The 12,821-nt window shown below is 37.0% G+C and overlaps 1 protein-coding gene across 8 annotated transcripts in view; it reads right to left on the reverse strand.

Moving 5' to 3' along the window:
* Positions 1–11,773: 11,773 nt before the first annotated feature.
* Positions 11,774–12,821, reverse strand: part of LOC149205854 (CBL-interacting serine/threonine-protein kinase 9-like) — a 185,369-nt gene continuing 184,321 nt past the window's right edge. For 7 of the 8 annotated variants that reach the window (XM_089395186.1, XM_089395188.1, XM_089395190.1 and 4 more), the window contains 3 exons: positions 12,603–12,659; positions 12,313–12,387; positions 11,774–12,139 (listed from right to left, as the gene is read on the reverse strand). In XM_089395186.1, the coding sequence (XP_089251312.1) occupies positions 12,068–12,139; positions 12,313–12,387; positions 12,603–12,659 (204 nt within the window). In that variant the 3' untranslated portion in view covers positions 11,774–12,067. The remainder of the gene's footprint in view (positions 12,140–12,312; positions 12,388–12,602; positions 12,660–12,821) is intronic. The other variant, XM_089395187.1, reaches the window with a different exon arrangement.

Below are 12,821 nucleotides of genomic sequence, written 5' to 3' on the forward strand. Positions count from 1 at the left end.
CTTAAGCATTCAAATAACTATGTATGTTTGAAGCAAAACATTTATATTCCATGGTTCAATTCTCATGATTAAACAATGCATTGATAATCACTGGCTAGCTTATTGGATGATATAGCTATGCTATGAGTTGGTTGTCCTCTCTGTTCAAAATAACAACAATATACTTTGGTTTATCACTGCAAATCTTTAGTACAAGACCTCTTGATGATGATATTAATCATTGATGCTATGATGTGATGGACAACTAAATGGTTTTGAGCCCTCTAATTGTTAATGTTGTTCTTTATTTTCATGGTTATGGATGCAAATGGATGCATGTTTCACATTGTCAGTAGCACTTCGTGGCATACAAAAATTTGAGCAAGATTTAAGTTTTCCTCTTCCAAGCATAATTTTCGATAAGCATTGTTATCTAATTTAAATATCTTAAGCTTATTCACATTTGGCAATTTGATCTACTATTCACACCTACACAAGCTTACCCTTTACCTTTAAACTAGGTGGTATCTAGTTGTCTTAGTCAAACCAAATCATAGAGTTCCCCTTTATTACTTAATGACTTTGACATGGTTTGACCCTTAGAAACAACGTCCTTAGGGTTAGGAACCTTTCTTCCTTGGTCTTAAAGTGAGGGGCACAACCACCAAGGTAATAGTGGGCGGCTTGCTCAAGAGTTGCCTCTTGGCTCTCCCGTTGGGGTTATAAATTTTCCTCTTAGGTGAGAATTTGAGTTACAATAGGAAGATCTAGCACAATATTTATTTGGTGGTCACAAATCTTGGCCCAAGGAGAATATTTTTTTCCCCAAAATTCCTTGGTTCTCCATCATCAACTTTTTCAATTATGGCAATAGGGACAAGGATTTAATTGATAGACAAACAAGACCCTTATGACATTATCATAACTTAAAGATCAATTTAGATTGGCAAACCTAAACAAGATTATCATTGATAGCATCAAAACCCTTGATTCACTCTTCATTAAGGTTGACCTCCAAGGCTCTCAACTTTGGTATTTGACAGAAAATGGAACATATCTACGACCTTTGCTACATTTAAATCTAGATGTGGTTACAAGTGGCTATGACTCAAGCCCATACTAGATGACTTGTTTAACTAGATCCAGACATTAAGATCAATATTTAAGACTTGGCCTTTAAAGCTCTGGAGCATTTTGAAGTCTTTGACGGAACCCAAAAATACATTATTTGCATAGTCACTAATAATGGTGGCCTTCATGTTGGTAGGCAAATAAATCCCCTGGGATTGTTGCATCCTAGATGTTCTCTTTAAGTTGAAACACTCAAACACCTTTTCTAGTTTTATCTACTTGCCAAGCTTCCCTAGGAGTGGGTCTAGTGTTTCTATGTTTAATTTGTGCTCATCCACATCATTGAAAGTAGCTCTATGAGACGATAAACTCCCATGGGTTGTGGAGTTTCAAACTCCATGGCAACTAATAAGAGTGGAACATCCCTTTTTCATTTGCAAAAAAAAATATCGATGCCTTATTTAATTGCGTACACCCTACTAGATGTTTCTCTTGGGATGACAATTCCATAATGCATTCAAGCTTGTTCAAGTAGAGCCTTTGTGCAAGTTTACGTGGTAATAGACGGTAACCCGCTTAAAACAACTTCTCAGTTTTGGGGGAGGCACCCTATGCTCTATGTAGATAGCCACCTAAAGGCTTCCCAGCACATTTAGATCACTCTCGGCAGTCACAAAGCTCTAAGGGGCACCAAACATCAAGTTGGCCGAGTAGTAAGAGATAGGAAGGAATCACTGACACAATTGCTTATCTCTTACAATGGTTGAGGACCAACCCCACAAGGACATGATGATCCACGATGCAAAATTGCGCTGCTCCCCGACGTTGTTGAACTTTTGCTTGTTTCTAGGCCAAGGGTTGCTCGATTATGATATCGTTTGGTTGCTTTATGAACTACACACACACAAAGCATGCCCAAAGGGGAAATGTTAATGTAGTGGCCATTTTTGGTGCGTAACCAACTCAACTTGGAGCTTTGCTACTGCTTGTGGCTGTTGTGATGGTAGCCCACGTTTTATTGTATAAAATATGTATGTACATCTTTTGTTTATATTATATAGTTTATCACACCCACAAATTTAACCAAAAGAAACCTAGTTGTCTCTGCATTATCCACTTACCCACCTACCATGGTCTGTTTTACCAAAGTACGGGGGAAGATTAAGTGTTGATATGGCTTTTGGATTGGGGTATACACCATTGTCACAGGAATCACAATTTAAATCACCAAATTGTGTTTCTAACTTGGATCGACACTCAAAATATCCGATAGGAGTTTTTGTCACAAGCTTGCTCGACTCTTGGCCTTGTTGTGTCTCTTCACTTGCCTTCACTTATCGACCTCTGGTGAACCCAACGTGAACTCAGCGCAAACCTACTTGGTTTTTTCACGCTCTGCGACCTTACATACGGCTTCCTCACCTTTCAATGGTCTGACGTCCCTTCAAACCTTTGGTGAACCTCTGATGAACTTTTAGTGAACTTCGAGTGAAAATAATGAGACAACTACTACACAGCAGACATTTTATAATAACACACAAGTATTCAAATGCAGAAATTTCTTCTCATATTATTTCTCAGGAATGGATTCAGATTATAGATCACAGATTACAGAGAGTATTCCTTTCAAAGATAGACTATGGTTGCATTTATCGGACTTTTGCTTCTCATAGAAGACTAAGCATTATCGAAGGCTTCCTGGTAACACATAGGCTCTGTCTAAGAATATATAGACTCGATTGACTTCCAACTTCTAATAGATTTGGCCACTTTAGGTTCTTATCAGTGCCGTGCACACTGATACACAGGCTTCTTAGATCTCTAAGACTCTAAGACTCCGAATGCCTCATTAATGAGCCTTACCCTCTTTTTATAGAAAAAGAGGGGGCAAACATTACTGTAGGGCATCTAAAAAAAGGATGGAATCATTGCTTTTGGGTAACACCGAGGTGACATCGGCACTAAGATTCTAGTCCGGAAAAGTAAATCTTACAGAAAATATGCTAATTGTATAAATTACATAAGCCCACGAGAAAAGCTGGCCACAATTAAGTCATTGTGACTGGACAACATGATTACACTGATGGATGCTTTTATTGGTTAAGCCCATGGGAATCGTCAAAACACAGTGATTTCAGGGAATCTACGTTTTTTATATGGTAATTCATCCCATGCTTTGGTAAAAATTCTTCGGACAATCATGGGTTTCCTTAGAATGATTTGATGCTTTACTTTGGTTAATACAAGCCATTCATAATGTCTGGCCATGTATTCTTTTAAGGACTTATTTTCATCATGAAAAGGTGACCATTCTAGTGTCATCATTTGATTAACAGTTTTATATGGTAGATGAAAATAGTCTCCAATGTTGTACTCAAAACATATATCATAATGGAGTCGACAGTGTGCTTCATGATATAATGGATCCATTGCTGTCCTGTTGACTCCGTAGTCAGCCCACCATTTCTGTAGCCAATCGCATTGTTGATTTCTTTGCATTATTCCAGTTGTGCTAAATTTTAATTTAGTATAGTGGGTTTCTTCCTTGTCTACATTTAGTAGGTCCCACCATAATTGTTTATAGCTGTGGAAATCATATACTGTATCTGGAAAAATTAATTTTGGATCTCCTCCTAGCCATAATGCTGCAGTTTGTGCAGGCATGGGCCATGTAAGGTTTCTGGTCCGATTTATACAAAAATATTTTTCATAGATCCCTCTACGGATTCCTCCATGTGACCAAATACATGTGATATCATGAAAATCTCTTTTGAGAGCATCTTCTGCATATAGTGCATCAATCTTGGCTTTTCTGTAAATCATGTCGTGTATCCATCTGCTTCCTTTTGGGTACACTTTTCTTTCTGGTACAAAATGCAAAATATCTGTATGTGCTTGTAGATTTGCATCCAATACTTTGGTATTTCTTAACTACCAGGTTGGCTTCCAATTATCTCTGTATTGTGTAGGCATGGGCCATGTAAGGTTTCTGGTCCGATTTATACAGAAATATTTTTCATAGATCCCTCTACGGATTCCTCCATGTGACCAAATACATGTGATATCATGAAAATCCCTTTTGAGAGCATCTTCTGCATATAGTGCATCAGTTTTGGCTTTTGTGTAAATCATGTCGTGTATCCATCTGCTTCCTTTTGGGTACACTTTTCTTTCTGGTACAAGATGCAGAATATCTGTATGTGCTTGTAGATTTGCATCCAATACTTTGGTATTTCTTAACTACCAGGTTGGCTTCCAATTATATCTGTATTCAGACCAGTCCTGGTTATCTGGTATTGTTCACAGAACTTCTTGTTTCTGGCTTTGGTCCCATTCTGTGACAATAATCATTATATGTTCTTGTTGCTGGATAAATTCTCTGCTGAGAAAGTCTGGTAAACAATTTTTTGTACCTTTTATATGTTCAACCTCAAAGTCAAAATTGGCAAAAAGGGCTTGCCATCTAGCAAATTTAGCTTCACCTGGTTTCTTTATATCCTTAGTCAAGCCTTTTTGTAAGGCCGAGGCATCTGTTCACAAAAGAAACTTTTTGTTTACCAAATGGATGTCAAATTTACTGATACAATTCCATGCAACTTTTACCTCTTTTTCAATTGTGGAATAGTTCTGTTCAACAGGATTCCAAGTGCCTGATGCAAACTGGACAATTTGTTCAGCACCATCCTTCTTTTGTTTGAGGATACCTCCCCATCCTATGTCGTTGGTGTCTGACTCTACGATCTTGAATGAACTGTCATCAGATACATATAAAATAGGAAGAGTTTTTACCTTTGCCTTGATTTTCTGGACAGCTTTGGTATGTATGTCTGACCACTGGGGTGGATCTTTCTTGAGTCTTTGATTCAGTAAACTTCTATCTTTGGCACAGTCCTGGTAGAAGTTACTAACATAATTTAAACATCCCAAAAACCTTTGAAGTTGGGTTTTATCTGTGATAACATCTGGGAATTTATCAGAGAATTCAAGTGCATGCTTCTGCAAAGTTATTTGGCCATTAAAGATAGTATGGCCAAGAAATCTGATAGAGGTTTGAAAAACTTCTATCTTCTTTTTGCTCAGGACCAAACCATTTCGTTTTACCAGCTGTACAAATGTATGGATGTGCTTGAAATGGTCTTGGATATTCTTTGAAAATATCAAAATGTCACCAATATAAACTATAAACCAATCAAAATAAGGCTTAAAGATTTTGTCCATTACCTTTTGGAATTTTAATGGAGCATTCTTTAATCGGAAAGGCATGACGTTCCACTCATAATGTCCTGCAGGAATACTGAAAGCAGTTTTGAATTTATTTTCTTCAAAAATGGCGACTTGCCAAAATCCTACCTTCAGATCAAATTTGGAGAATATCTTTTCTCCTACTATCCTTCCTATTAGATCTCCTTTATGAGGGATAGGATAAGTGTTATCTGCAAGAACAAAATTTAGAGGTTTAAAGTTTATCACTAATCTTGGAATTCCTCTAATTTGTTCCGCTCTCTCGTTAACATAGAATCCATAATAGTTCCATGGAATGTCATATTCTCGAATGAGCTTGCGATCCAGTAACTGTTTGATTTCTTTTTCACATAGATCCCGATATTCCTTATTCATAGGAATAGCTCTACTTTTACAAGGCTTGCCTGTATACCCATCTTTGTAAGGAAGTTGGATTGTATGCTGTTTTCTGTGCCAAAAGGCATTTGGCTCTTTAGAGCAACATTCTTCTTCTATATGCTTTTTTAGTTCTTCAATTTTTCTTTTGACTTGAATAACTTTTAACTATTCTTCTACCTTCAATGTAGACTTCAGATCTTTTAAATATGTCAATTTTGCTTCAGCTTTGTCTAATTCTTGGACAGTCTAGATCATAGTAGAGATTCTGGGGTTTGAAATATAGGGCATCTCAATTCTTCTTCTTGTTCCTTTTGAAGTGGGAACAGTGATGAAATAACCAGAGTTATTTCCTTTTAATCTAGTTGATCCATGAGGCTCAACTGTTGCTAAGAAGATATTTCCCAGAATGCAATCGACTGGAATTTCTGCAACGGCAAATTTCAAATTTATACAGTGATTATCAAAACAAATGGAAGCTTTTGGAATTTCATAGTTGAGCGTTTTGTTGCCTAGCCCAACAACTTTTCTTTTTGCAGAGACCCAATACTTTGCTGGAATGACTTTTTTTATTTAAAATATTCACATCAGCACCTGAGTCAAGAAGTGTTGTTACTACAAACATTTCTCCTTGTATACAGATTTTAACTTGAACGTGACACTGTTGGTATGATATGGCAAGAATTCTCATTTCTTGGAATCCTAAAACAGGATCTTGTCTCCCTTCATTTATTTCAATATTTGGATTCTTGCTATATATTGTTGTATCCCAAGGATGTGCGGATTCTTCTATAGCTTCTACAACGTGTTTTCTTTTTTGTATTTCAGCTATTTGAGATTTCAAAGTTGAGATTCTATACTTGAGCGTTTTGTTGCCTAGCCCAACAACTTTTCTTTTTGCAGAGACCCAATACTTTGTGGAATGACTTTTATTTAAAATATTCACATCAGCAGCTGAGTCAAGAAGTGTTGTTAATTCAAACATTTCTCCTTGTATATAGATTTTAACTTGAACATGATGATGTTGGTATGATATGGCAAGAATTCTCATTTCTTGGAATCCTAAAACAGGATCTTGTCTCCCTTCAATTATTTCAATATTTGGATTCTTGCTATATATTGTTGTATCCCAAGGATGTGCAGATTCTTCTATAGCTTCTACAGCCTGTTTTCCTTTTTATATTTCAGCTATTTGAGATTTCAAAGTAGAGATTTCTATTTTGATGTTATGGATTTCTCTACTTACCTAGCCCAATGTGAGTGAGCGAACTTTGTCTGTTGGAGTCTGGTGTCTCTGGAACGACCTGGTATTTCGTTCAAAAGAGGCATCAACAAATAATGGTTTCTTAGCTGAATTTTTGGAAGAGCCGGAATGGCGCTGATCCATGAATGCTTCTGTAACCCTGTTCTTCATTTCTCCTTCATCCATTGCACAGATCTGAGAGAGAATTTTAATCTCTTCCTCTTCTGTGGCGGCCATCAATATCTTTTCTTTTTGTGGGAGAAAATCATGTTCTTCAATACTAGAATCACTGTAAGATTCAGAATCAACGTCAGTATACATGTGACAAGCACAATTTTCTGATTCTGAGCATGAACGGTCTGAGTATGAGCAAGGCTGTATATATGCCTGTAATTATTCTTTGGATGAAGAAGAACTGTAAGAGTCAAGAGATGACTCTTCGAGCTGCTGCTGGTGGATTTGGTCTCTAATAACCACATTAGGACATCGTTCTGTTTTATGGGTGCGAGAGCCGCACTTCATGCATGTAATTGTCCCTCAGTTTTGACAGTTTTGCCTCTTTGGAAGAAAGCTTGGGACTTTTTGCCTCTGTTCTTTTTTGACTCTTTCACCTTCTGGACATTTAGTTGAAGTGTGTCCAATTTTTCCACATAACCAGCAAGTAAGCTTGTTCCATTTTTCTTGCTTGGAGGTATGTAGATGAATATCAGAGGGCTTGTAATAATGTGTCTTCGGGGCATACCTGTAGTAGCCTTTTATTGCTGTGGAGGAATCTTTAGGCCTGCGAGGGGGTTTTCTTTGATACTTATGGAATTTAGCAGTTTGTTTATACTCCTTTTTGGCCCTTTTCTTAGCTTTCCTTTTTCTGACCAAAGGATCATCAATTGTGAGTCCATATTTGCTGCAAATGGACTTTCTGTCTGGAAGCTTGGAAAGTTTTTCCAATGATCTGTTCACTTTGGAACTTGTACACAGACTGACTAATGTCTTGGTTATGTGAGAATAAATTTCTCCCCAAGTATATGACTCAAAAGGCAACTGAAAGATTTCTTGCAATCTGATGTAGTCAACAAATCTAGATGGAAGAGCAGCAAGATATACCTATTTCCATAATAGATTTTTAGAATCTTTCACTTCATAAATTCTTTGCATCCAATCACAGTGAAAGTCTTCAAATTGTGACATTTTGTGGCATTTGAGATTCATCAGAATAACTTCATGTTTGTCTGCAATCTCTGTTTCACAGCCACACCAATGCTCTAATATCATGGAAGTTAGAGCTCCAATCATGTTGCTTGTTGTTGTGCCATCTGTATTGTGAATCACATCTCCTGCTTCATCTTTGAGAACTTCAGCTTCCATTTTTGCTAATAATGCTGGAGATGATTCTGTTTCCCACCATCCGAGTAGTGTTCCTGTAAAACACTAAATAATGGTTTTGCATGCTTCTATTTCACTCTTACCTCGGAGGTACATGAGATTATATTCGGTAAACATCATATCAAGCAACTGTCTAATATGATCAACACTCAGATTATCAATATTCCATTCACGGTGTGATTCAAGGAAAAAAGTATGAGATTCTGGAAGTGTGCCTTTTCCTTCTATATCAGGTGCAAGATACTGAACCGACTTTCCAAAGGTTCATAAATAGGGAGAATCTGAGGTTCATATTCTTTCTGTTCTTCTTCTTCCTTGAATAAGGAAGCAATTGTAATTTTCTCTGTAGCTTCTGAAGATGGGGCTACTTCTTTTGGAAATAATGTCGGAAATCTGTCAACTGGTTTGACAGGATCTTGAATCTTAATATTTCTTTTATAAAGAAATGAAGTAGGAACTGGTTTATCAACTTTGGACAAGCTCAATTTTTCAACTTTTTCTGTTAAACTAGTTATTAAGCTTTTAGTAGTACCAATGTGGTCTACTATTTTTTCTTCTACTTCTTCTATTTTATTCAAAGATTCTTTGGCATATGATCTAACAACTGATGAAGAATATTGTACATCATTGAGGCTTCTGTTTACCTCATTGAGAGAAACTTGAACAGTATCAAACTGTTCTTTTATTTCAGCAGTCTTTGCTGTGTTCATTTCTAGGCCTTTAATTGCAGTATTGGTCCAGTTAATTTGCTCACTAGCTTTTTGAATTCTACCATCTATTCCCAATGCATTATCATCTTTCTGAACTAGAGGAATTGCTTTTGTTGTATTATGGTTTTCTCCTATTATGATTCCTCTGTATGGGGGAAAAGTAGATGGTGTCTCCACTTTGCTACCATCTAAAGCAGTCCAGGAATGTTTGGTAGAAGAAGAAGATGTCCCAGTGATTAACACTGCTTCAATATTAACTTCTCTTTTCCATTCATAAAAAGAAATCCAAGAATTGGTTACTTCCATGTAATGTTTCCAATCTTGTGATAACCTAATCGTTTCTTCAACAGAATAAGACCGACCAAATTGTTCTACTTCAGGATGAGTAAATAAATCCCAGTTCAACATGGCTTTCATCCATTTAGAACTTATTTGAGATTTTAGCCAGTGATTCATCAAAGTAAAGAACTTATGCATTTCCATTACGACTGGTTTTTTGCAATCTTCTGGAATGGGGCCAAATCTGGATGGAGGGATTAGACCTTTTGCTTGTTCTAAATACCCTAATCCATATTTTGGCTTGGTTGGCCTCATCGTGCTGAATATTTTTGTTAATCTTGGATCTTCATTTTCCAAGGTAACAATTTCATGCATCATCAAAATATGATCAGACTCAGGTTCATGTGGAAAAGGAATGTCTGAGCATTTTGGATTTGGACATGGATTGACTGATGTGGAAGGAGGGGCTTCTCCAGTCCTTGGATGATGATTTTCATGAATTACTGATTTAGCAAGGGTGCATAAATTTACCGCAGACTAACATTCAGGGCACTTGACTTCTACAGAAGAGAAATTTACAAGTTGGGCAAATTCAAATAAAGAAATATCTCTGCGAGGATTAGAACTTGAGCAGGCGGTATCTATAGTGGATGGATCACGATAATATCGATAACTTTTGCAGGCTTGTTCAATCCTTCTGTAATCTATTGTAGATCTTCTTGGAAAAGATAAGACAGCAATGGATTGGTTTTCTTGGATGTTTGCAGAGGTTATCTTTTTTAGCGCTGGAGGCTTGGGATTTGAGACTACCCAGTGCTCAGGGAATGTGAGGTCTTCCCATCGAATAGTCTCGTGTTCTATCTTCTGGTTCTTTGAATCAGTTAGAACAACAACACTGGCTTTTGAATCTCGACTGGGCGTATGGAGGACAACAGGATATAAAGTATTGGTATACCTGAAACATCCTATAGTCTGTATGGCTATATTATGTCTTTTCTTATGCATATCAAATCCTGTAGTTTGAATCTGTAATTGTAAGATTTGATCTATCGTTTCGTAAAACACAGACTGAGAAATTAGGGTAGCAGTGGAAATAAACTGGGCCATTTGACATAGGTGCGACAATACCTCCTATTAAAGAATCGATGTACTTATTATGCGTAAGGTCTCTAACTGTGGCTAAAACAAAGGTGTTTAAGCCTTGGTGGGTTAGAGGATTTATCCCGATTCTTATACATCCCAAATGTAAATACTTTGTATTCAACCTCTTAGCTTCAGCCTGTAATTGTTTTGGATTAAGAAGAGGAATGGACTAGATACTATCAAAATTTTATTGGATCTGGGTAATGGACTCTTTGATACTTATTCTAATAGCGGCTCTCAAATGAAAGATAGACAAATCACCATAAACTTCAGATGCAGAGATACTAGGGAGTTGCCATCGGGCAGAAGGTTGTGATTCTTCATATTCTAGTTCGGCCTGATTTAAAACACGACTAGAACTTGATGCAAACATATCTCTGAGTGGGTTTTCTATGGCAAAAGACTCTCTTCTAATTCACGAAAAGATACAGATTTCCTGAATGAATCCATTTTCTTAATGAGTGATGTATTATGAATACCAACCTCTAGAACCAGAGGTTACTGGCTCTGATACCAATTTTGCAGCAGGGGCTTCTGTCACAAGCTTGCTCGACTCTTGGCCTTGCTGTGTCTCTTCGCTTGCCTTCACTTATCGACCTCTGGTGAACCCAACGTGAACTCAACACGAACCTACTTGGTTTTTTCACTTTCTGTGACCTTTATGAATTTTTTTGGAGGTTTTTCGTCATGTTCTGCCGTCTGTTTGAGCTAGTTCCTCCTCTACCAAGTGAGGAACATTGACTATCAGTGATCGGGATCCTACATCTACTTGGCTTAAATTGGAGCAGACTCCTTTAGCCTTCAGAACTCAGAGAACCTCGAGGGTCAAGCAGCCAAAGACATGGGAGAATCTGCTTTTTAGTTTTTTCACTGTCAACTCTCAGACTTCAGTATTTACTATCTAATTAAATTTTATAAGCAGATGCTTCCATCTCTCTGTTTGGAGTCTGAACTCATATTATGGAAGAGATACCTTTCCATCTGTGAAATTTTGGATATCTATTGATATTTTGCATCGTATGGACATCGCTTTATTATATATCAATGAAAAATGTTTTTCTAAATGAAAAAATGTGTATATCTTTGATTTTTTGTATTTACCAATTTTTTCTTGATCGAATTCAAACTCTTCGCTCATTTGCCTCACTGAAATTTTGCTGATCATCAATTCTGGACATTTATGCTTTAATATTCAAGAACAGGTGAATCAAATGTAATTAGACACATAGCCCCTCGTGGTGCATTTGCAAACAAATACCAAATTATGCCCCAGATTAAGTTGTTCCATTGTCAGACCCTGACCTACCTACCCACAATCAGAACAGCAATTGATCCCTGTACAAGGAGCAAATCCCTGGAACAATGCACTGATATTAAACTCGTATTTTCTTTTGGCCTTCAGAGAAATCATTGCATCACTATCATACAGTTCAGAATCAATATATCAAATATCCACAGATAGAATGCATAAAACTATTCCATCTTAGCACAAAATAAATTGTGTGCTTGGTTCTTTACGAAAGGAACCACAGTATTCATGCCATTATACAAAACACCATCTGATCAATACATATCGACCATATCAATTATGTCCCCTTTGATCATGTTAAAGCTCCAGTTGTCCTTCCTACCTTTGTAGTTCCAGCTATTCTTCTGTCACGTCCACCTCAGATGTCCACACAATGTCCTTTAAAGCAGTAGAAAAATTCTCGTAGAACTGCATTTATGAACAAAACTGCATCACCTTCTTTAAAAGAGTAGGCAAAAGGACTATTGATGCTCCTGCTCAAGTTTTACAGTTTTGTATCTTACCAAAGCTTCCAGTCAAATGATGGGTCATTATCAAATACATGTCCCTTTATGATCAAAGAAAAACAGTACGCCAATTACCTTGTTGTACTCCAGGGTATCCCCGCCAGCTTTTTTCACTTCCACAACAAAGAGAGAAGGAGAAACTTCAAAAACCTACAAACAAAAAATTTGTATAGGACTTTAGCGAATAATAATATTTTCCTAAATAGTAAAACCAAAAACAAAAGGCCCCTGTAAAATGTGACAATTAAGCACATTCTAGCTGTTACATAAAATGTGATTTAAATGCTGTTCTAATAAAGTTTCTGGATGTCAAAACAAATGCTTGCTAGTTGTCGAATCTTAAGGGGAAAAAAATCTAGCCTCACCTCTGTAGCTACAGAAAGATGCCCCTTTCTACCTGTTTCAGACCCCTGGAACCTCATCTGTTCCAAAGTCCAACATTAACAGGAAGGTAAGTACATAAAAATGCAATAATTCAAATTTTAAACTATAAAAGTGATTTAACAGGTAACTACTAATTCCTAAACCTATATAAGATAGAAATGAATCATGACTCTTCAGTAGTAAGGCCTCACCATGCCTGT

This window comes from Pinus tabuliformis, chromosome 1_2, assembly GCF_031772625.1.
Source record: "Pinus tabuliformis cultivar Carrire ecotype Pingquan chromosome 1_2, CPIR1, whole genome shotgun sequence".
Lineage (NCBI taxonomy): Eukaryota > Viridiplantae > Streptophyta > Pinopsida > Pinales > Pinaceae > Pinus > Pinus tabuliformis.